Here is a 26,052-nt window from a genome sequence, read left to right as displayed (position 1 = left end):
CGCTACAACAGGAGCCCGAAACTGGCGATTGCGGTGTTTTTGTATTGATGGTTACGATGTATTTAATGTTCGGGCTTGGATTGGAGTTTAACGCTAGTCATGTCGAATACTTTAGAAAGAAGATTGCAGTTGACATATTTAATGACGATATTGTATTGTAAACCGTTGTAGTAATTTGAATTTTTAAACTTGATTTTTTTTTTAAATTTGCGCACTTAAGTTTATATAATTTTAATGCTCACATTTTAATATTTTAAAATAAAAGAAAGTTTTATGACATATAAGTGTACAATACATAAAACATAATAACAACTAACTTCGAGTCGACGCAATGGGATTCTTACATCGCTTACAATTATGGCCCAGTTCATGACACCGCCCGCATCTTAGAGTCCGCCTGTTAACGTCCTCGCCAACCGAGGGTATTCTGAGCTCTTTACGACGGCCAGGTGGTGGTGCCTCAACTGGTGGGTATACTTGCATCTCCTGAATTTCATCTGGAATTTCTCAATCAGCCACATCACCAACTGGCTCTACTGGTTGTGCATAAGCCATCGCCAACGATTCTGTAGTGTAAAAGTACGAGCATAGGTTAATAAAATCCACCCGGTGTGTTAGACACGTCGCAATTGCATGAGCACATACAAGCTGATCAAGCTGAAACACTCTGCATGTGCAAGTTCTCTGTTGCAAGTCAACCAAACCTTCCTTAAGCCCACCGCCTACCACTTGAAATCGATGCGGAGACACCGGCCGAACTATCATTCTTTCAGCTATAGTTCTCCTCTCGGTGACTATTTCATCCGCCCATGTTGTTAGCCGAGTAGTCATTGATTCAGCCACAATTTTTCTATCATAGAACCATTGCTGCATTGTTTTCCTAAAGTGATCAACAAGATGAGTAACAGGAAATTTTCGAGGTTCCCGCATGAAAGAATTAACACTCTCCGCGATGTTGGTGGTAAGTATGCTGTACCTCCTACCTTCAAACTGAGACCTTGCCCAATTGCACGTACCGACATTATTTTCTAGGTAATCAGCCGCACCCGAGTGGATCATCCACAACCCTTCAAGTTGTCTCTTAAATTCCTCGTGGCCATATGCTTTTGCTGCATTAATAAAGGCAGGCTCAAATTGATCCCAAAGAACTTTGGGCATTCTAAATTGAGACTTAATGTGACCTTTGACGTGGTAAAAACAAACGCCATGAGTTGCATTGTGAAATACTTTAAGAACGGCTCTCCTTATGGCAGTGCATCGATTAGAGATAATTACCAACTCAGGTCTATCGCCAATCACTCCGTGTAACTTCATCATAAACCATTCCCAAGCATCATTTTTTTCTGAATCCATGATCCCAATGGCTAACGGATACAATTGATTGTTACCATCAAGACATGTTGCCACGAACATGCTTCCACGATATAGTCCCTTCAGATGAGTACCATCTACAGCAATGACAGGCCGAATGTACTGCATAAAGCCCTTGATGGAAGATCCAAGTGCTACAAAATAGTACAAGAAATTACCATCTCCATCCTGCTCGAGGTGAGTGACTGTACCCTCATTAGCTGTAGTTAGTACGTGAGAGTATTTAGGGAGCAAGTTGTATGACTCTGCAGGGTTGCCTCGAACTATTTCAAGACCAACTTCTCTCGCCCGATATGCCTGCTGGTATGTTAACTGAACACTGTATTCCTGTTGCATATCTGCTCTTATGTCATTCGGAGTATAAATCTTCTTGTCTTGAATATATTTTTCTGCGATAATATAACCGACAACCCGGCTCCTTACTTGATGACGTCCATCAACCAATACCTCATCATGACAAGTGTGTACATTGTCAATTCTCTTCACCACCCAAGGAACATTTTGCTCGTTCGAACATCTAGTTGCTCGAATACGCCATTTACATGATTCTGAACAACAGTGAGCCTCGAAACGTGTCATAGTAGACCGTGCAATCTTGAAATCAAACTTATCTCTAAAAGCAACCTTGCGTAGTTGTAATATAAACTCATTCTTCTCAGCAAATAGCTTACCCACACTGATATCATCTGAATCACAACTGCTAACAAAGCTTGGAGCAACCATGTTCGAAGGCAAAGTTGGAGCAAGACTTGTAAGGGGGTCAATTCGCCTTCTCGATCGCACCATAGAAGGACTATGTCTATTACCTCTGTTATTCACAGGAGTATTGTCTTCACACTCATCGTCGTGTTGAAACGACAGAACATTCGAAGGACCGGCTCCTCCATCATCACCATCATTATTGAAATGAGTGCCCCTCGTATTATTAGAAGGTTCTGCACAAACATTATCCCCCTCTGTCTCATGATGAAAATCATCATTGTCCCAAAAATCATTGTTATGATACGGAGAATACCGTTGCTCCAACGACGTTGTTATTGGAAATACCGTTGCTCCAACATCCTCTAACGTAACGTCGTTATCATCAATGTTGTCATAATTGTCGTGGATTGGAGAGTAATATTGCTGCAACGATATTGTCTTTGGCAACACCTCTTCATCATTATCGGGGCCAGACATATTTGCTCTAAACGAAGTTTCTGTATCGACATATGGCTCAATACCTTCGCTCGGAACTCGAGGTGATGTGGTCACGAATATAGGAATGCATCCAAAATTGGCTACGTCGGATGCCATATGCAACACAACCCTCACCATTTCATCATCAAATATATCCATGGGCAGTGCACATATACGATATAATGTGTTACTAGACCTCAAAGTTGTCTTCATTGTAATACTATATTCATTAGGGTTTATTTGTAACACCTCGTATACTCTTGCCAATAACTGATCAAACAGACAATTTTTCTCAACCAAAAAAGCTCGATTTTTACCATTCACATACTCCATACGGCCATCCTCTAATGTCTCCCACCAACCATCGTAACACAATTCAAGTACAACTGAATCCATTAAGCCTGAAATTATAAAAAAAAATTAATTGGATCCGGATCAAATTAATACAGTTTTAATGAATCTCCAAGGCTTGGTGCGACAGGCAGCCTGTTGCCAGAAATTTTTGGTGCGACAGGCACCCTGTCGCCAGATTCACCCACGACTCAGTTCAGCAAGTTCAGAAAATAACTCATACCACTAAGTGATGCCGATTAGTGTTGGATTCGGATAGATTATGGTCGGATTGCACCTTTACTGTTGTCTTTTGCCGTCGACGTTGGTTGATGATTAAGCTGCGTTTGGTTTGACGATATGGGAGAAAGATTGTTGCTTTTGGTCTGTAAAGAAGGGTAATTTGGGGAGAAAGGCTTGTGTTTGGCTAATGTTGATAGAAAAAAGTTGAGAGGGTTAGTTGTGAAAATAACAAAATATTTATGGCTATTTTCGTAAATTTCCCACCAAAATATCATATGAATTTGCGAGATAAATAAACTTATTCTTCCCAAGGAAGTCGACAATTAGATCAATACAATTTGTAAGGCACCAACAACTGAATTTCTTATAACACGGATTTCAATTAGTAATCGATAATTAGGTATAAAAGAAGAAAATAATATAATTATGAAGTAAAAATTTATAATAATTTGTGTATTTAGAGTCAATTATTGGTAAAATTCTAGGCATTTTATGAGGATAAGATTTTTGTAAATGTTGGGGACTTAGCATAAGATTTTTAGGTATCTAACTCAAAAGATTAGCCCTTTAGGTGGAGTGATATACCTCTTTATAAACTGAAGTATCTCTCCTTTACTAGCCAATGTGAGACACAGCTCAACAATCCCCCCTCTGACGAAACCACCGTCGGACTCTGGTCCTTTCGTCCGACACACCTGAGTTGTTCCACCACCACATTCCAGCTACTAGGGTTTAACTCTGATACCACTTGTTTGTGAGACTTAGCATAAGATTTCTCGGTATCCACCACAAAAGACTAACATTTTAGGTGGAGTGATCTACCTCCTTATAAATCCAAGTATCTCCCTTTTACTAGCCAATGTGAAATACAACTTAACAGTAAAGACACTAAATTGAATTCTGATTGTAAAAGAATTAATTATTAATAACTAGTCAAAATTTACCATTTTATTGAATGTGGAGATCTTCATTTGAGAATTTCTATTGATCACTATACATAAATTAAGACTATGATAATCGATTGATGTAGAGAGAACATTGTGCATGATGGATGAGCAAATTACAATTAAGTATCCGAGGTTGACACTAGTTTGCAACATTTCTTCTAAAATGCTTGTTTTGTAAGTACGAACGTGGAATTGAAGCCTGATGTTTGGCGCCCTCCAAAACCTCCTTGGTATAAGCTTAATTCTGATGCAACTGTGGACAAGGAAGGCGGTTTTCGCTGGCCTGGGATGCCTTATCAGAAATTGTGAAGGCGCTGTCATGGCTGCTGCAACATCAAAGAAGCCTTGCTTAGGAGATGTGGAAATTGCTGAGGTTTTAGCGATTTTAGAAGGTCTGAAGCTGGCTGCAGAAGTTACTCTTTCTCCTCTAGTTATTGAGTCCGATTCCAATAGTGTTACCAATTTCATATTCAAGGGTATCTCCAGTAGAGGAGAGTTGAATTTGATCATTTGTGAAATTAGAGTTTTAATAGATCAGGATAATTAATATAGGGTGGTTTATACTTCTAGATCCTGTAAATTAGTGACTCATGATTTAGCGAAAATGCCTTTGGCTAATTCAGAATCTCGGGGTGTAGATTGAGGAGGTTCCGAAAGAGATAGATGTATTATTGTAATTGTTTGGCTTTCTTTTAGCAATGAAATAATTTCTCATTAAAAAAAAACGTGGAATTGAAGCAGCCTAGTAATCAGCCACGTTGATGGTGTAAATGATGGAAGATGAATCATTGCGATGGGAGGTGTCGTGAACGTGGAAGGCATTTACACATTTGGAGAGGAATAATTTGGTGCACAAATTAATTTGCACACTTTATACTTACAAGCATATTGAGATCTAGAAACAGAGGATTCACAGTTTCAATAATTTATTTGGCATTCTATTTCTACGAAGAAATTAGTACTTTTACTTAAATATATACTTATTTGTACACAACCACAAACTCGGGTGGCAAATAAAATACTTAAATTAGTACTTTTAATAAGAAATTAACAGATTAAGATTCAGTATAGAGTTGTGTTTTTACTCGGCACTGAATTATTAATTAATATTTATTTTTAATTTAAATTTTTTATTTTACTTATCAAATAACTACCGAAAAAATAACTCAACACTGAATTCTTATCTAAATAAGCGATCAAGTCTCATATGTAATAATATAACATGTATTTAGATCAAGTTTATTTATATTCAAATTGCATTGTAATAAAAATGAGTAAGTTAAGATATTTAAAATTAACAACCACTAGATAATTGCCACGTAATATTATTATTTATCATTGGGACTTGCGTTACACGAACACAAATGCTGATAAATTTTCTACAACAAAAATGCTGGAACATTCTGGAGAATTATTACGCCTTTTACAATAAAAAGAATAACAGGTGATTATTTCTCTCAGTATTATTTAGCACGCTCTGGATCATTATTTTTTTCGTTGTCGGGTTTTCACTAACAGCAACAGACACTCTCTCTGATCACTCAATTCCGCAAAAATGGCCGTGGAGATTTGTGTGAAAGCCGCTGTTGGCGCTCCTGATATTCTCGGGGACTGTACGTCCTTTTTTTTTTTCTCATTTTTCCCCTCTTTCAGATCATGTCAATGAAATTTTTGTTTGAAATTTTTGTTGATCTGTGTTATCCTTTTTTTTTTTCCGGTTCTTTAGGCCCATTTTCCCAAAGAGCTTTGCTTACTTTGGAGGAAAAGAAAGTTCCATACAAGCGTCACCTGATCAATATCAGTGACAAGCCTCAATGGTATGTAAAAAATATATCATCAAGCTCTTTTGGTAACAGAAACTATGCATTACGCATTTTACAACTCTAATACAACAGCGAGAAAATAAAATTATTTCTTTTTTAAAGTTTATTGATGGGTATAATCGAAAACTAATTTTACACGAATGTTAAAAGGATCCTGTGTCATGTGAGTTTGGAAAAGAAAGGCAGGTTTTTGTGTGGTGTGATAGCTTCTGCCGAAGGCCTAAGCAATTGGGTTGTTGTGATATTTGGTTAAGGGATTGATCTTATACTCCAATGCACAGTTAAACTAATAAAGTAATCTTTTAAAATAAAAAAAAATTAATATTCACTCCAGTTCAGAGGATTCCATATTTGATTCTTTTCTGCAAGAGTTTGGGAAAGAAAGAGAGGCTTTTTGTGTGCTGTGATGGGTTCTGTCAAATGTTTAAGCAAATGGGCTGTTGTGATTTTTTAGGTAAGCGATTGATTTCTTTCTTACTATTTATTTTAATTTCATAATGGGTTGTGATAGGTTTATGGAGATAAGCCCAGAAGGGAAAGTACCTGTGGTAAAGTTTGATGACAAGTGGGTGGCTGACTCTGATGTGATTGTTAGAATTGTTGAGGAGAAGTATCCTGAGCCTTCTCTTACCAATCCTCCTGAATTTGCCTCTCTGTAATGCTCTGAAAACTCTCTTATTTTTTTCCTTTGCCTATTTGCAAAAGGTTCGATTTGAGGTTGTCATTTTCTACTAGTGTTTTAAGCAACAAGGCTGTTTGGTTATTGTTTCTTGGATTGATTACATTTTGTCTGTTGGGTTTGTTTAGATCATTTTGCACTTATTTTCTGCTAATTTAAATGGTACCTTAGTATTTTCTTGTTTCTTCTCGTTTTCTATGGAAAATGTTTCCTTGAATTTGGACAGTAAATATCTTTTGTGTCTCTTTTGTTTTGACTTATGATAGAACCTGTAGAAATCGTAAATTGCATGTCCAGTTAGCTAAGTGCCAAAATTTGATCATAATTTTCTATTTCTTTCTTTGAAAATTTTATTGTTAATGTTTTTATATTTATACTTTTTTCATTTTTCCATAATAGCTGCTTCCTTGTTTTTTGCTCTTATATGCTTATTGTAATTTCTACGGATTTTATTTAAATTGATTGTTTTCTCTGCGGTATTTTAGTGGATCAAAGATATTCCCATCTTTTGTCAATTTCTTGAAGAGCAAGGACCCAAATGATGGGACAGAGCAAGCTTTGCTGGAGGAATTGAAAGCATTGGATGAGCATCTTAAGACCCATGTACGGACAAATTTGAAACACAGATATCCCTTTTGACATATTTGATTATCATTTCATTTTGTGCGATAAGTTAACCCTAATTTGAATGAGCTGGAATCAGGGAGGTCCATTCATTGCTGGAGAGAAGGTCACTGCTGTAGATTTGAGCTTGGCACCAAAGCTGTACCACCTTCAGGTAGCTCTTGAACATTTCAAGCAGTGGACTGTCCCTGAGAGCTTGGCTCATGTCCATGGGTACATGAAGGTGTGAATTTGAGCTCTTCATTAGTGCTTTCTTTCTGCTTTCTATTCTTTTTTTCTTGAATTAATGATCAACAATTTATTGGTGGGACCCTTGCCAATGTGATTTCCTGTGCTAGGAGAAGCTTCATTTCTAACAGATTTTATTTCCCTTTTCTGCATCGGTATACTAATTCTCTGCTGCTGTTGGTACATTTGTTGCTAAGGATTATAACTCTTAGTTTAAAATATGACGAATGATATCTAGCAGCCTTGCTTCTGAGTAAAGGAGCGTTTTCAGATATGGGATTATATTGAGAACGTAACACACCTCTTCCTACATAACATTTGTGCCCTACAACAAAGATGCATAAGAATACAAGTCTAGGGCCTATTGATTGTGACTCAAAATGAGAGGTTACAATAGCAAATCATATTGTCATCTTGTGTGGATACAACTTTGTGGATGTGCATTGTTTCGTCGGCATTCAATCCACAAGTCGCTGCATGCCTGAAATTGCTGTGCATTTGCAAGTGAATCACTTCTTAAACTTGCTGCATACTCTCCTATACAGATCAACATAGCAAAGTCACGGATGGTCTTATATGTCCACTCTGATCCCAGTTTGATAGAGAATCTGTTTTTATTTTAATTGATTCTGCCAGAAATCATTTGGATGTTTAATTGCAATACATGATTGCAGTTTCATTAATGTTAGAATCTAATATATACATTGTATGACATTTTATCTTGCAGAAGCTTTTTGCCCTGGAATCCTTTCAGAAGACTAAGGCTGAAAAGCAATACGTGATTGCAGGATGGGCGCCGAAGGTCAATGCATGAACTAGTTCTAAGCTATGCGGTGTTTGAAATCTAGCTAATGAAATGCGAGTAATGTATGTGTGAGACTTGGAGCATAATTAGAATGTTCACTGGGGGTTTGTATCATCCAATAAAGGTAGCTACAATGATATTTGCTATTTGTTATAATGAAACCTCCTGGTTGAATGGTATTTACTCTTTAGTTCCTGGATATCTCCTGCGGGTATTAAATGATTTAAATCCATTGGATTTTGTCAAATCCAAGTTCCATTTATTATTTATGTTTATGTTTATGTTTATTTTTATTTTTTTAGGTAAGCAATCTGTCATATATTAGATTTTATATTTTGGATTCAATTCAAGCCAATTTTTTATTAAAATTTAAGATAATTCAAACCAATAAAAAAGCTCCAATCTAATTTAATTCTATCCGATCAATTTGATTAAAATAAAAATTTATGAATAAATAAGTGAATTTTTTTTTGAATAAGTATGTCAGATGTTTTTGGGCTCTTTGATAACGTTGGGCTTTCAGAATATTTAACTGAAAACTAATTCCACCACCGGAATTCGAACTCGAAGTCAATTTGCCAAATAAATGGAATAATATCAAATTTAAGGATTTCTTTATGATGTTGTATTTATTTTTACAGTATTGATAGTGGGATTAATGTGGATCTTTAGATATAAGAGTTTTAATCTGAATCATTTATTTAATATAATGGATAATTAGATAATTAATTAAAATATAGCAGGTAACTTACAGGTTACAGATAAATATTAATTTTTTAATTTTAAATCAATATTAATTTCGGAAAAAACCACCCACACCCCTAAGATTTGCTAAAATAATTATACATGTTCCTTTAGTTTCATAAATAGTCACATAGACCCTCTTAATTTCGTAAATGACTATTATACCTTTTGACTAAATCAATCTAAATAAATATAAATATAGTAATAGGATAAAAATAATAAATAAAAATCATATGATACAAATAAAGTGTTACAATAAATATAATTGATAAAATAACATGTACAATAAAAATTTTGTTAATATTAAGTTATTATTAGTCTATCCTGACGAATGAACTAAAATCTATTAATCCAAAAATTGATCTTAAGATTGATATTAATATAGACATAATTAAATAAGATATTGATAATTTTATAAATTATTGTGAATGTTAGGTATAATCAATTAATTTTATTAGTATGTCAAGTAGATTTTAATATTAGTAAAAAGAATATGACAAACTAATAATAAAAGAATATGAAAAATAATAATGTTAAAAATAAAATTTTTAAAATTGAAAATATTTTATAAAATTTTATCTTATGTTATTTATTATATTTTTTAATTTAAGGAGTTTTGTATGACCATTTAAATAAAATTTAGAGGCGTGAGTGGTCTTTTTCCTATTAATTTTGTAGCCTATTTGAAGTACTATATCATTTTATATCATACATCACACTTCAAATGTTGATTTTATTAAGGTGTTATGTTATTAAAAATTAAACTTAGCATTTATAATGTACTACAACTTTAATGTAAAATGTAATAAAAAATATAAAGACATTTTTGAGTAGTCAATTTTAGTTTTCTTTTACAAAATAGTATTATAAAAGACAACTGGTAAAATGTAATAAAAATGGTATGGAAAAAAAGTTAGTAGAGGTGATTTTCTTTATTAAAACATATGACGTAATACACAAACGCATACATATTCAGTACTTCTATTTATCCTTATTTATTGATAGGTGGGAAATTAAAATCGTATTTACCCTAATGTATTATGAATTGATATGTGAAATATAAATATTATTAAAAGTTAATTCGCAAACTGATGAAGTAAACCATCCTTTATGAACATTTGATACATTAATCTAAGGTCAAATGAGATATATCACATGATATTTCATATAGTAGTCCAATTTTCAACATTTGCATATGGTTTTATAAGCTAGTAAACCAATAAAATATACCATGAGAAATCAAAGGCTATTCCATGGCCATGCATTAGAATAAAATAATCTAACAGTACATACTATATCCGATCGATAGATTTTGAAATTAGTTTGATTACATGATAATCGAGTTATCTTATAACATTAAGGATATGATTTAAGTAATATTTTAGCAATTTTGAGTTTCACATTGAATTTTCAAATTAATTAAATGTTGAAACCCTTTCATGTTTGGCCTGAAATTACAACTTGATAAAATTACAAAAAACCAATAATGAATGGCGTAGGATACATAGTAAAATAAATTTTAAAATGTATTTAAACGTTCGTATGAATTTTGTGGAATTAAATAAAATATGTTGTTCAAGTGAAATTATGAGAATATTTAAAATTATAGGGGTGGGCACTGAAATTTCTCCGAATTGAGCCAACCCCATGATACAGACGGTTTTGTTTTGACAAGTACGATTTGTTAGCCACTTTGACTGTTGGTAGAATAAGTTCCGGCAAAACACAATTCAAACTCATCTTTGCAAAGAATAAACAGTATCTCATCAAGGATCAAATCTAAGCGGAGTTTTTGTTCAATCAGTCGGACTAAATTCGAGTAGAGTTCTTAGTCAATTAATCAAGTTGTTCAGTTTTGAAAAAAAATTATATTCAAGGTAAATCTGGGAGCTATCATTACAAAAAGCGATAGATATTGATGAACAAGGTTAGTACTGATATGTTCTTTGTAATTTGATATTTAGAATTTTTATGATTCTTTTGTTGTTGTGTAGAGAAATGGTCATGACGAGATTTTGGCTATGTAACCATGTAATGACCAATGCTTTAAAATCAAACACTTGTTCGATTATTTGTCCAAATCAAAAAAAAAAAAAAAAGGCACGCAGAAACATAAGAGAACTGAGAATATGATGTCTGCCAGTCGTGCTTCTTGGAGAAAGAGGCTGAAAAAAAGAACTAATACAGCATTGAAGTTGGTTGTTTCGATACTTCTGAGCAGTTTGTATTGTTTAAATCATATCTTAATGTAGAAAAATTGAAATTGAACATTGTAAAATTATTTGAACTTCTAACAAATAGAGCTTTCTAGGGGGATATAGCTTCTAATTTTTTTCCAGAGGAATTGATATCATTTAATTCAGAAACTTCTGGTCTTGTGTAGTTTGAAGACAGCTGTGACCTTTGTGCACTAAATCCTGAATATCTCTAAGATGAGAAGTCCGAATTTGATTCTGTAAATTTCTTCCACAACTAGATACATTTATCTATCCAAACATATATATTATGTAATGTCATATATTCTAGATCAATACAGTTAAATCATGGAATTTGGCTGATAATCAGAGGCTTGGTTGCTTCAGTGATTCTGAGCAGTCAGCATTCTTTAAGCCATATCTTCATGTAGAAAACTTCAAATAGAAAACCGTAAAATTATTTGAACTCCTGCAAAAATAACTCTTTCTATAGACATATATTTTGTAATTTTAGGCATTTTTAATTGATATCAGTTAATTTAGAAACTTCTGGCCCTGTGTAGTTTGAAGACAGCTGTGACCTTTGTGCACTAAATCCTGAATATCTCTAAGATGAGAAGTCCGAATTTGATTCTGTAAATTTCTTCCATAACTAGATTCATTTATCTATCCAAGCATATATATTATGTAATGTCATATATTCTAGATCAATACAGTTAAATCATGGAAGTTGGCTGATAATCAGAGGCTTGGTTGCTTCGGTGATTCTGAGCAGTCAGCATTCTTTAAGCCATATCTTCATGTAGAAAACTTCAAATAGAAAACCGTAAAATTATTTGAACTCCTGAGGAATAAAGCTTTCTGGACATACATAGTTTGTAATTTTATTCCTTTTTAATTGATATCAGTTAATGCAGAAACTTCGGGTCTTGTGTAGTTTCAAGACAGTTGTGACCTTTGTGCACTAAATCGTGAATATCTTTAAGAAGCGAAGTCAAAATTTGATTCTGTAAATTTCTTCTGTAACTAGACACATTTATCTATCAAAAAATATATAGTATGCAATCTCATATATTCTAGATCAGTACAGTTTAATCATGCAAGTTTGCTGATAACAAAATATTCAATATTGTTTTTGCAGTTATCAACCAAAATTCAAAAGAAGCAGAGTTTGACATTCCTTCATCACATGACATTCTTTCAACAGATAGGGCAACCATTCTGCCAAGTGTAGATGATTCCTCATGTTCCATTTTTTTTAATGGTAAGCACCTGCAACAACTCACTAGAGAAGATGTAATTGGAAGTCAATTTGAGACACTTACAGATGCTGAGAATTTTTACAATAATTACTCGAAAGTAATGGGCTTCAGCATTCGTAAGAATGATATAAGGTATGATAATGATGGTCAAACCAATGTGAGATGTTGGGTTTGTAATAGGGAGGGCGAGCGTGCTAAAAAGTATGTTGAAAGGAAGGATAGAATTCGGGAACCGAGGGCTGTTACGAGAGCCAAATGTCCAGCTGCTTTTAGAGTGAAGATGAATAAGAAGGTTGGTACTTGGGTTGTTAATCGGTTTATCCCTGAACGCTCACATGAGTTGGCAATGAATTATGAGATTAAGTTCCTTCGATCCCATCAATTAGTTAAAGATTGTGACATGGCTCAAGCTACTGCGATGAAAACTGTTGGTATAAAGACTAGTCAAATTATGGATTTTTTAGTCAACCAAGCTGGGGGTTATGACAATGTGGGCTTCACACTGGAGGATTTGTATAATTCATTAGATGTTGAACGTCGGTCTATGATGCTTGAAACAGATTCAGAATCGGCGCTGGCATACTTAAAAGGAAAAACTGATATGGATCCGAATTTCTTCTGTAAATACTCTGTAGATGAGGAGAATAGACTTTCAAACTTGTTTTGGGCTGATTCTATTTCTCGTTTAGATTATCACCACTTTGGGGATGTGTTAGCTTTTGATAGTACGTACAAGACAAATGAATATGGTAAGCCATTAGTCATGTTAGTGGGAGTTAATAATCATTATGCAGCATGTTTTTTTGGATGTGCATTACTTGTGGATGAGACAATTGAGACATATATGTGGGTGTTGGAAACATTTTTGTCTGCCATGAATAATAAAAAGCCTATTTCTGTGGTGACTGATGGAGATCGAGCAATGAGGAAGGCGATTAAAAAGGTGATTCCTGAAGCTCGTCATCGTTTGTGTGTTTGGCATTTACAGAGGAATGCACAATCTAATGTACGTAATAAACCTAATTTTATAAAAGTATTTACAAAGTGTATTTTTGAATTTCTTACACCTGAAGAGTTTGATAAATTATGGTGGAGGAAGAAGGTTTGCAAAATAATAATTGGGTGAACAAAATTTATACAAAACGACATAGATGGGCAGAAACATTCTTACGGGGTCATTTCTTTGCTGACAGGCGTACTACACAACGGTGCGAGGGACTGAATGCATATATGAATAGATTTCTTCAACAGAAGTTAAAGCTGCAAGAATTTATTCGACAAGTTGATCGAGCCTTGTCACACACCAGATACAAAGAATTGGAGCAGGCATTTAAAACAAAGCATTCTAGTTCTTTGATGAGTACCCATCTTGAAAGCTTAGAGAAGCATGCTGAGAGCATTTACACTCGGAATTTATTTTTCATGGTTCGTGATCAGATTCGCAAGGAAGCTCAATTCATGGTGTCAACCTATGTGACTGTTCTGGATAGGCAAGTGTACCAATTGACTAAATTTGGACAAGCGGATAAGAGGTGGACTGTTGTGTACTACCCAAATGATCAGAATTTCGAGTGTAAATGCATGGAATTTCAATCATCTAGCATTCCGTGTTGTCATTTATTTTGTGTGCTGAAGTCCTTACATCTTTCTGAGATACCTAATTCATTGTTTAATAGAAGATGGAGCAAAGATGCAAAAGTAGTTGAGTGTCCACCAAAGTCATTGAATGATCAATCTAGGGATATCCTAAAAATGATTAGGTACGGGTCACTAAGTACCGAGTTCAATGAGATTTGTTACTATGCCTCGATGACAGATGCTGGATACTTGAAATTAAAGGGTCTTATCACACAACTTAAGTCTGAAATGTTAGAGTTGAGTGGGAATTTTGAAAAGAAAAGAGGTAGATGGTCCAGTGAGAAGAGAAATGCTGCTATTATAAAAGATCCATTAAGTGTGAAGACGAAAGGTGCTCCTAGTGCAAGATTTAATAAAGGCGTCAATTTGAAAAAAATGTGGGTATTGCAAATTACCTGGACACAATAGACGCAAATGTCCAGTACTTAATGAGGTATATTTATATTAGGATAATTCTTACAAAGGTTGAATATTTTAGCTGTTAATCTAAATTTATTTTTATTGATGCATTTTTGTTTGGCATAATATAGGTTGGAAAAGAAGGTGATGAGAAGCGGAAGAATATTACAGCTCATGAAGTCAATTCAAATGCTTCATTTGATATTAATTTGGTAAAGTAATTATTAATGCCAATAGCCAAATAATTTTTTTTAATAAAGCTGTTTATTTTAAGATGTACGGTTTTAGTGCTAATAAAGTGTGTTCATTTGTTTCTGCTTGTTTAGGAGAATGAACCTGCAGATAAGAATGTTGTTGAGGAGAAATTGCAAGAAGAGGATGATTTTTTTTTTGCAGATTAATGAATGATTAGTATCTGATAATTTTATAATAGCTGATATTTTTTTTATTCATTCAGAAAAATCTCTATTCAAGAATTAGATGATCATGAGCTTGTTGATCAAATGCTGTTTTGATAGTTTTTTAACTTCTAAACACTGTAATAATGTCTTTTGAATGATGCTGGAATTACAACTTTCATTTATAACTTTGAACTACTTCATGAGCACGAATATAAACTCATAATCTCATTTCCCATTTTCTCTTATATGTTCATTTGCAATTATAAATTTGTACTTTACCAAACTATAGATTGCCCATGTATAGCTAGCTATAAATAAGTTTTATTGTCAAGAAAGAAATCATTATTCCAGTAGTACACATGAGTGTTCAATGGTGCATGCAATTTCTGTTGGTTACTTAAAAGCATAACAGTTGCTAACACCATGCTCAAGTTGGTCCACAAAGGTTCAATTAAACAGGGTTAATGTGTCTATCAAAAGCTTAGTTGTTTCTTTTATCTCTATGATAATATTCTTTTGTCATTCTGAAAGCAAATTCCACTTGACCACTTCTCAAAAGGGATGTGTGTGGTTTAATTAAGTGGTCCCTTAAAGTGCATCCGAAATCTAACCACCATTTATATTCTATTGGTTTCTTCACTAACAAAATAAGTCAATTTTTAGATCTTGTGCTATCCCAAGCTCCAGATTACTCGCATTCAAGAACTGACAAGATTGAACCAAATCAATTCCCAACCATAGTCAAAATGGACCATTCAAGATTGCTTGCAAAGTTCCAATCATTGTGTGCTCCTTCGCCAATTGACACAGAAAGCCGGTCTGTTGAATTATCTTTCAAGATTCATTTTAAGAAGAAAATTTGATAATTTTTTTCCGCAAAATTTTCATAAAAGATATTGGAATGGATATTTGACATTTCAGATTTTTAGTTAACGACTTACCGTCATTCACTTGTAGGTTGAACTTAAAACACACACAAAAAAAAAAAAGCAGACTATTATTTTTTGAAAGTTTTTAATTGGAAGAGACCATAAACTCAAAAGCTAACAAAACTTAATGAGTAATCCAAATAAAAACTTTACATCGAATACAAAGGTCAATCAAAGGGGACAAAAAATATTGAAAGTAACAAGACACAAATTTTTCATAAAGAGTAATCCAAAAACTTAAAAACTAAAAAAGAAAATTAAGTAATCCAAATAAAAACTTTACATTGAATATAAAATTCAATTGAGGGGACAAAAAAATTAAAAGCGACAAAATACAAATTACGTCCAATACCAAATTTATTAAACCTCTACTAGGCAGATCAATTGGATTTTCTTCCTGGTTTCTTCAAATATTCTCTAGTACCAATTACAGTTCTAACTTTATTAATTGAACAATTTTTTTTTCTGAGAAGCAACTTTAGTTCTAACTTTACTAGTTGCAATAACATTCGTCTTAGGACCACGGAATGATAGTGCTTTTTGTGTAACACTATCTCTTACTTCATTTGCATCACCATTTACAAGGAGTAGCGCAAGACGAAATCTTTCTTCATCCGATTCATACTACATATAATAGAATTAATAACAATTTAATATTGATTAAAGTATTGTGCAAACTAAGAAATATAAATTGTATGATTAAGTTACCTTATAAGTTGGGAATAACATCTCACATGGAGTCTCCATAAATTTCATCACATACAAGCCACAATCATTTCCATTTGGTTGAATTGGCACATTATTTGGATATAAAATGTCAAAGTCAGCGAAATACCAATCAGAAGGAAAGTTAAAGGCTATATCACAAAACAAGACTAGGTCCAATGCATGTAACTGCAATAATAATAATGATAGTTAATATATATTGCATCTAGTAATTTCATATAAACAAATAAAAAATTTGAACTTACATTTTGCTTAACGATTTCTTGACGATGATTTGGTTCTATGTCAGAATTAGGCAAAGAATCCCAAATCTCACCAATCTTATCTTTTATATTCATTATCGCAAGATACCAATGTTTTGCAAGCCCGTCATAAAGAGGAACATATATCTATGGAACAATACAGAAATTTTGTACTAATCATTACACACTTCAAATGATAATAATAAAACATATGATATTTTAGTAAATAACTTTTTACTTTTTGAACATATGATAATATTCCTAACCTTTTCACATCTTTTGAGTGCACCCATGTAAAATTCACAAATGTTATGTTTACGAACTGAAATTTCGATCTCTGATCTATCAATGGTTGAGACACCTGACACATTCGCCACGATTTGCTACAAAATTCATAAATTAATAATTATATGAAGATGGTAAGATATAACTTTAAAAAAAAATCTAAATTTTTAGTAAAAACATATTATACATTTGTAACAGCAAAATATATAACATACCCCAAAAAGAATTGGTAAAAACCAATTTCGAGTCTCATAATCTTGCTTCAAACTCTCCTTTCTAGTTAAGTACTCGGCATAGCAACTTATGATCTATGTATAAAATAATCACAATATCATTATTAAAACATTCACTACCAAATGAAAAATAAATTATAAATTAAATACATATAATCTTATTACGCTCTGAATATTATACACACACACACACACACACACACATAGTATACCTCATCAAATATCCAAACATTAGGAGCTAAAGAAGACATTAAGAAGCGGGTAACAATATGTCGCTTTGTCATTACAATTTTCTCTCTGTATAAATTATACACTCACATTAATAATAAATTAAAACAAATAAGAACATCAAAATACAAACGTATAAAATATGATTATATTCAATACTTCCATACCTTTTATCTAGTTGTTCATGAAAAATATACTGTAAAATATACCATTCTTCCTCCGAAAAAGAAGCTTCATGTTTGGATAAACCAAACTCCTTGTTGCGGCGGCCTTTTTTTTTGGTGAAATTTTCGTAAGGAGATTTTTTATAACGACTGGGCTTTTGAGGACGCACCTTTTTATCCTCAACTGCATCTACTTCGACCGATGATACCAAATCCACAAAATCAATTGCATCCATGGCTTTATCCTACATGCATAAGAACATGAATTTTATTATTTTTTTTTTGTTTAATGAATGTGCTAGTACAAATAATTTTTGAAAAAAAATGTAGAATAATAGTTTGTTATTATACCTTTTTAACAACATTGTTGAAGATTTGGTTCTCTTTCAGTTTCCTATATGCAAATAAGTTTTTCAATGATAAATTTTCATCACATGCGTCTTCAATCTTGTCCTTAATCTTTGCGATCTTCACCCCAAACTCATCTCCCTTTCCCACGAAATTTTGACCACTTGATTCATTTGTACCATTTTGAACATCTTTACTAGAATAGTTCATCTTTTCCTTCCATGAGTGTGATTACATATGAGTTATATTATGTTCAAGTGCTTCAACTACACTATACATTTTTTGTACCAATGCATAAGTATTTAAATTGTTCCTCTTCAGCTCACCAAGTTCATACCTGACAGCGGCAAGATTAAAAGTCATCCCATCAATTTTTTCATTAAGCTTTGTCAATTCCTTCTCATGGTTGCAATTTCGAAAGTTTGCTTCACCCTCTCCGTTTGTTTTAATGCTTTTATGGAGCCCTCCATCATCTTTTTTTTCCATCTGCATTTTAATGTTAATATTTAGTCAATCATGTAACATCAAGTATATCCATAAAATTATGATACTAACAAATAAAATATCAACAAACAAAAATGAAGATTTTAACATCAATATTTTCATATTGGGCTTGTCTTTAATTTTTAGAATTTAAAGACCGACATTTAAATTTCAATTGTAAGATATTAATAGTCAGCTGAATTCACTCCTCAAAATAATATAAATTCGTAAAGTGCAACGGAAAGATCTCTTGGCGATATAATACTCCAACAGATACAAGGTAGACAACTAGACTGGCCAAATTCTGAATGTTGAGACTTTGAAAGATTGAATTTTCTCTTGTTGCCTTCATTGAGAAAATGACAGAGAATTAAAACAGAGAAAGTTCATTCCCACCGCATAAAGCCTAAGAGAGGCAAAATTATTAATCTGACTTTGGAATCTTTAGGTCTTCACAAAAGGACATATAACAAACTTGAAAAAATAATAATAATAATTGCCCCTTCAGTTCTAAAAAGTATTGTGCTTCTAATCTTATTTCACATGCTTCAACTGTAGTAATTAGTTGCTTTCCATGTAATCAACAAAACCCCAAAAAAATGACACTAGAAACTGTGGTTTTGATCATATGTGGTAAAGTGAATTGAACTTCCCAGCAAGGGCTTCAATCTAAAAAGCACATGAGCCATTCTTTGTGATTAATTAATTACAACTTAATTACTTAATTATTTCTCTTGCATATGTAATTAGTTGACTTTATTCTGGCCGTAATGAATGCCATGAGTTGTAAGAATTATTAACCTTCTTATAGGCCCCATAGATGATTGTATAAATAATACTACTAAACTTTCTTCAAATTAAGTTCATTAATTTCATATTTGTGCCCTATATTTATGCTTCCAAATGGATAATTTTCTTGAGAATTTTCAACATTCTCAGTTATTTCTTGTCTAGTATTATTCTAACAACTAAGAAGAATAAGAAAATCTTTTAAATAAGATAAATGAATTTGTCAAAATCAATCTATCATCAAACAAATACATATCTACTTGCCTAGTTGCCTTGTGAATTAATTAATCCTGCATGCTTTTTAGCACTATAATAGCGTAGTCACATAATCTACCACCAAATATACTATTTATGCTTAGAGTTAATATCAATTAACAACAAGGTTATTATGATCACTCTTTGGTGACAATAAAACACCAAAAATGCAGGTGTCATTATATATCTAAATATAGACTATATATATAACAATAAGCTAATAGTAAACTCTTTCCTAAATTAAAAAAGCTAGAAAGTTAAATGATTAAAGGAATTCGCAGCTGGCATAAATATGGAACTCTAAGTTTATCTATACATGATGAAACTTGAAAAAATCCAAACTTATAGCAAAATTGCAACATGGCCGACCAACTAACTTTTCATTACCAAAAGATATATGAAAGAAAACAGCACATGACATTAAAGATTCTGTATCTTACTTGCATTGCACCTTGCGTTATGGTTCTCTCCCCTTTTACTTTTTCTCTATGGCTGGCAATCTGTGAGCCGCACGAACCTCTAAGCCGCCTGTAAAGGCACGTTATAGAATGATTGTAAGTAGCGTAGGACAGACCTTAAACCATAGCTGCAGATACTCAAGGCAATAAATTGGCAATACAATAAAAATAGAGCTGTTACGTTATTAAAAAATTTTGATTTGAAAATACAATTAAAACTATAAAATGGATTCAAGAATAACTTACCGAAATATTTATTAAGAGAAATTTATCGAATCTCTTTCATCTAATCATTAGGAGACAAAGATAATCTTAAAGAATCCAATTATAAAAATATGAACGTGAGAGATAAAGAGGGATTGTATTTTACTGTATCTCTATTTCTTTTTTATTTTAAATTTAAAATTAACTATTTTATAGGTTTGTTAACCGGTTAACACAATTTTCAAATAATGAAAAATTTTCATTAATAAAAATAATATATACCGTTGATTAGATCTAACGGTCTATATTGCTTACACTATTGATACCGTAAAAAAAATTACGGCATCATAGAGGGACCCCAAATTTAATAAGTGTATCAAATATTAATTTGGGTTTTTGATAACATTAGGCCTCCAAAATTAATGTAACTATAGAGATTCGGACCGTAGAATTTGCCAAACGGTATATTTAATGTCAAAATTTAACATAAATATATTATTTGTATAAAAAAAAATCAAGAGTGGTGATATTTGACCCCCTCATTATATCTCACCAACCCCCACTAATTACTTTTATATTAATATTTATTTTATCCTTAAATGAAATGACTTAAAAGGATAAATAGTTTTGAAGTACACCCACATAATAATTTTTATTAATAATTAATAAAATTAGTCTAATTTTTTAAACCCTAATTTCTTATAACTTTTTAATTTTTTTGGTGAGAATTGATTAAACCCTAATTATAATCAATAATATTCTTAGCCAACAATTGCTTTGTTAAATGTTCAGTCAAATCTTCTTAGAACAATCCTTGAGAAATGGAAATTCCCTACAAGCATCATAGATGAAACAAAAGGCCATAAGGATGGTCCTTATATTACCTGATTATTGGTTTAGTGGCATTTAATGAAACCATCTCCTTATCATTGCTACGGAAGTATTGTTTGTAGCATATGAGCCTTTATTACCTAATTATTGCATGATCCCATAAACCCAACAAAGCGCGACAACTGAACCTGTAAGTCTTGGAGTGAAAGTTCTGCCGAGTGACCCATGGTTGATTGTCTTCTTCTTCTAGTAAAGGGAAAAGCGAGTTCGTTTAAAATTTGTATAAAACCCTAGAATCTAACTTTTAAAATTGTTATCTCTTTTCATATATTGTATACTCTCTGCTTTTGTAACTATGGAAGAAATTAGTTTGCAGTACTCACTAGCGGATGAAGAAGAAGTAAGTTTAAAGTTTTTTTCCCTTTAATTTTTGTATTCTATTTATTTTCAGCACCCTAATAATTTTATGTTTTTGACAAATTTTAGGATGAAAAACCTATTAATCATGGAAACAATGTCACAAGAGAATCGGACATTGTAGATGATTGTGCTTGTGTTTTCACCACTAACAAGGTAGATAGCTAAATTTCACTTTTTAATTTTTTATTACTAATTAATATTATTCAAACCTTTCTAATTGGATATACTATAATTTTGTTTTGATTAGGTTTTTAATAGCAGAAAAGAATTAATTGAGTAAACGCGAAATGCTGGCAAGAGAAATGGATATTTCATTATAATAAAAAAGTCAGATGTAAGTGCACATGATAGAAATCCAAGAATAATTTTCGCTTGTGAAAGAAGTGGTGCTTACAAGTGTGTTTCTAGTCAAGGTCAAAAGCCAAAATGTCCTAAGGCAACTGGAACAAAAAAAATGCAATTGTCCATTCAGATTAAAAGGGTAATATTTGGCAAATGACAATTGTTGGGTTTTGAAAGTGATATGTGCAGAACATAACCATCCTGCAGCAAAACATCTTGAGAGGCACTCATATGCAGGCAGACTTACTGAAAAAGAGAACAACTTATTGATTGATATGTCAAAAAGTAATGCAAGGCCAAAGGATATACTATATACGATAAAGCAAAGAGATATATATAATGCTACTACTATGAGGTCTATTTACAATGCAAGACATAGATACAAGGTTAAAGAACTAGCCGGTAGGTCAAAGATGCAACTACTCATGAGCAAATTGACTGAGCATAACTACATTGAGTGGTATTGAAGTGATGCTGATACAGACAGTGTTAAGGACTTATTTTGGGCTCATCCTTTTGCAATTGACCTATTACGAGCATTTCCACATGTGTTAATTATGGATTGCACATACAAGACCAACAAGTATGATTTTCCATTACTAGAGGTGGTTGATGTCACCTCAACTGAGATGACATTTTCAGTATGTTTTGCAAATATTGAACGCGAGCGGGAGGATAACTACAGTTCGGCACTGGATAAATTGAAAGGTTTTATGGATAATAATATGTTGCCGAGTGTAATTGTGACAGATAGAGAGGTAACACTAATGAATGCTATTCAAAATATTTTCCCAACTGCAACTCATCTTCTGTGCAAATGGCATATCTCAAAAAACATTTTAGCTAATTGTAAGAAGTTATTTGAGACTAATGAGGTATGGGAATCTTTCATTACTAGTTGGAATATATTAGCACTATCTGCCACAAAAGACCATTATATGCTACACCTAAGACTTTTGGAGAGTGAATTTGTTAGCTATCAAGAAGCTATTAATTATGTGAAAAACACATGGCTGGATAAGTACAAGGAAAAATTTGTTGTAGCTTGGACTGATTCAATGATGCATTTAGGAAATACGACCTCAAACAGGTAAATATTCATTAAAATATATTCTTATATTTAATTTTATTATTGAAAAAATAACTTTTTTTTGGTATTTTCTTAACAGGGTTAAGACATCTCATTCAGCATTAAAAAGGCAACTACAATCATCGCGAGGAACTTTTGAGAGGTTATGGACTAAAATCCATGCTTTCGTAGAGCTGTAGCATACAGAGATAAAACAATGCAACATGATTTCAAACCTTCAATTTTCAAGGAATTGCGAGGATTTGTTTCACGAAATGCGCTCAACAGGATAGATTGTGAGTCTAAACAAGCTGATTATATTGGTCTAGATCCATTGGCTTGTGGATGTGTAGTTCGACGCACTCATAGAATTCCATGTGCACATGAGATTGCAAAGTATAAGCGTGAAGGAAGACCTATTCCTTTGTCTTCTATACATCCACATTGGAAGAAACTAGACTTATTACCTACTACCAAAGCTGAAACTACAGATTTAAGTTGTTCAACTGAGATGGAGATGATTTTGAAGCGTTTTAATAATAATGATTACACTGGAAAGTTATAGATTTTGAAGAAGTTGAAAGAACTAGCAAATCCAGCATCAACTTATCTTATTGAGCCAAAAGCTAAAGCAAGAACACGAGGTCAACCTTCTTCAAAGGCAGATAATTCTACTCGTCGAGATCCATCCAAATTTGAACATGTATTATCTGCACTGAATAGTCATTCTCCACATTTATCTTCAAGTAAGATTTCTGTACAATCTAAACTACGACAAAGAAAAAAGGTGCATCAGTCTCAACTTCCTAAGCATTCTTCTTTCATTAATTCATTTCCACAAGGATTGTGGCCATATATACATCATGTTAAAAGTGTTGTTGCAGATGGTAATTGTGGCTTTCGTGTTGTGGCTGATTTAATTGGTTTGGGTGAGGATAATTGGATTCAAGTGAGGAGTGACTTAATTGATGAATTAAAAAGCCACTTTGATGACTATACCCAAATATTTAAGTATGCAAGTAGATCTGATGAGATTCTACAATCACTTTCATATTTTGAAAGCAATCCATCAAATGATTATTGGATGACCTTCCCTGAAGCAGGATATCTTATCGCTTATAAATATAATGTTGTGCTGATATTCTTATCTCAACTTCAGTGTCTTACTTTTCTTCCACTCAGATCAACTCCATTACCACGGCTCTCTCAAAAGATTATTGCAATTGGATTCATTAACAACTCTCATTTCATACAGATAGATTTTTAGACTTTTTGTTAATAATTATTATTTCATACCACGACCCTCTAAGAAAAGAAAAAAAAAATATTTTTTTAACACTTGTTAACCATGATTTTTTCAATATTTTGCTTTTTTATTATAGGTATTCATGAATCCAGGTTCACCGATGCCACCAATAGCAAGTAGTTGGTTAAAATATCATTCTTTTGTAGCAGAAGGATGGGCAACTCCATATGATAGGAACATTATTGCTTTTAAAGATTTAGTACCTAATGTAGCAACCAAAGACACAATTGACTTGGATGATCAACAAGTGTTTCCATTATTTATTGTTTTTTTAAATGATTTGGGCAAGTTATTTTGTAATAAGTATTTAAGTTCATATATTATTTAGAAACTATAATTTTATCTAGAGAAACTGCAACATCTTATTAACACTAAGAGGGGATACAGAGCCACTAGTTGAATGTAGTCCCCAACTACCCATTGTTACAATATTTGGAGTTAGAGCTATGAAAATTAGTTTATTTGCGCTATTAGATATCATGTCGATGTTTTAATTGCCTGGTTTTCTCAAATCGTTAAAACCGATTGTTATTAGAAAGGAATTAATGGGGAAAGGAAAGTCATGAAAAGTTCTTATGTTGTGTTAACTAAAGCGAGGCAGTTGTTGCTTTGGAGAAGTTTGTACTATCTGCTGAGTATTTCATTAAGAGGAAGCTATATCTGGATGTTTTTTTTCTTCTTTTGAGAAGAGCTATATCTGAATGTTGATATATGAATAAATAAGATTTAATTGGTTTTTACTTTTGTTATTTCTTGCAAGTGTAAATGGGTTAAAAAACTATTAAATATGTGATATGAGCAAGGAAATTACCATCAGAAGGGTTACTTGAGAATTACAATAGCTGCTTTTGAACCTAATTCTAATTTGATAGATTCATAATGCATGCTTATTAAGAAGTTTGGTCACTTTGGTGGTCAAAATCTGCTCGGCAGTTGCAAAACTTCATATATTGTATATAGAAAAAAAACAGTAATGATCATTTTTGCAGAGAATGAAACTAATAATTTTATTCATTCAGTATAAATGACAAACACTTGGAAGACTATTCACAACTATGATGAAATGCATAAATTCTCCAATTTGTAAACAAAAAACAACCAGTCAAGATACTCAAAGAACCGGAAAAGCCAATACAAATTGAAACTAACTACAATTTTTAAATATATAATTTCTTGAATTTGTAAACACCACATGTCCGCATGCTGAAGAAGGTAGTTGCACTTGCTGGAAATTCTAACTAGAATTATCATGTCTCCCCCCTTGGCTAATTCTTGTATTTCTATACTCATTTTGGGCTTAATAGACTTAGCATGATAATTTGATTTTTCAGGATTGACTGGGCATGGTTCGTGGTCCAATCCTTACTGGAATTATTAAATTCTTTTCCATTGTTACAATGGCGATTATGAGAATATTTTTCTTTTTTAAAATAATTTTATAAGTTTTATAGATTGGTGCATGAAGTAAGATAAAAATTATAATAAAGGTAAATTAGGAATTAAGTGGGGTATATTGAGAGATAAAAATTAATTTAAATTTTTAACGCAGTTAATTGAAAAGTGGGGGTTTGTGAGATATAATTAGGGGGTTAAATCTCACCACTCAAAAGTAAAAAATCAAATATTAATTTATGTTTTTGGGCTTTTCTATATAGCATTGGGTTTCCAAAATACTAAATTGAAATTTTTTTATAGATAGATTTACTTTTATTAAATGATACAGTCATAATTTGATAAGGAAATAAACTCTTCCAAACACAATTATCACCACTAGCTAAAGCTATCTTAACTAGAGCATGGGCAATTGCATTATAATCTCTTGGAATATGTTGAATTTTAACCTTCTTGTTGACTCACTGTATCTTGTTCTAA

The 26,052-nt window shown here is 32.6% G+C and overlaps 4 protein-coding genes across 4 annotated transcripts; 3 read left to right on the top strand and 1 right to left on the bottom strand.

Annotated features, from left to right (window-relative positions):
* Nucleotides 1-507: 507 nt before the first annotated feature.
* LOC107178001 (uncharacterized) lies at nt 508-2,688 on the bottom strand. The gene has a single exon (XM_052439336.1). The coding sequence runs from the start codon at nt 2,686-2,688 to the stop codon at nt 508-510; it is 2,181 nt and encodes a 726-aa protein (XP_052295296.1).
* Nucleotides 2,689-5,485: 2,797 nt separating this feature from the next.
* On the top strand, nt 5,486-8,476 carry LOC102620936 (glutathione S-transferase DHAR2-like). Its single transcript, XM_006485956.2, has 6 exons — nt 5,486-5,683; nt 5,797-5,887; nt 6,405-6,548; nt 7,058-7,175; nt 7,276-7,419; nt 8,152-8,476. Exons 1-6 carry the CDS (start codon nt 5,626-5,628, stop codon nt 8,236-8,238), a joined length of 642 nt encoding a protein of 213 aa, XP_006486019.1. The 5' UTR covers nt 5,486-5,625; the 3' UTR covers nt 8,239-8,476.
* A 2,201-nt stretch (nt 8,477-10,677) lies between these two features.
* Nucleotides 10,678-13,556, top strand: LOC127901760 (protein FAR1-RELATED SEQUENCE 5-like). Its single transcript, XM_052439335.1, has 2 exons — nt 10,678-10,900; nt 12,310-13,556. Exon 2 carries the CDS (start codon nt 12,531-12,533, stop codon nt 13,554-13,556), a length of 1,026 nt encoding a protein of 341 aa, XP_052295295.1. The 5' UTR covers nt 10,678-10,900; nt 12,310-12,530.
* A 104-nt stretch (nt 13,557-13,660) lies between these two features.
* On the top strand, nt 13,661-14,868 carry LOC107178002 (protein FAR-RED ELONGATED HYPOCOTYL 3-like). Its single transcript, XM_052439334.1, has 3 exons — nt 13,661-14,449; nt 14,599-14,679; nt 14,794-14,868. The coding sequence occupies exons 1-3, from the start codon at nt 13,661-13,663 to the stop codon at nt 14,866-14,868; spliced, it is 945 nt and encodes a 314-aa protein (XP_052295294.1).
* Nucleotides 14,869-26,052: the final 11,184 nt, after the last annotated feature.

The sequence above is a fragment of the Citrus sinensis genome, chromosome 4, assembly GCF_022201045.2.
Source record: "Citrus sinensis cultivar Valencia sweet orange chromosome 4, DVS_A1.0, whole genome shotgun sequence".
NCBI lineage: Eukaryota > Viridiplantae > Streptophyta > Magnoliopsida > Sapindales > Rutaceae > Citrus > Citrus sinensis.
The sequence above is the reverse complement of the archived record's forward strand: the minus strand, read 5'-3'. Positions and strand labels throughout refer to the sequence as shown.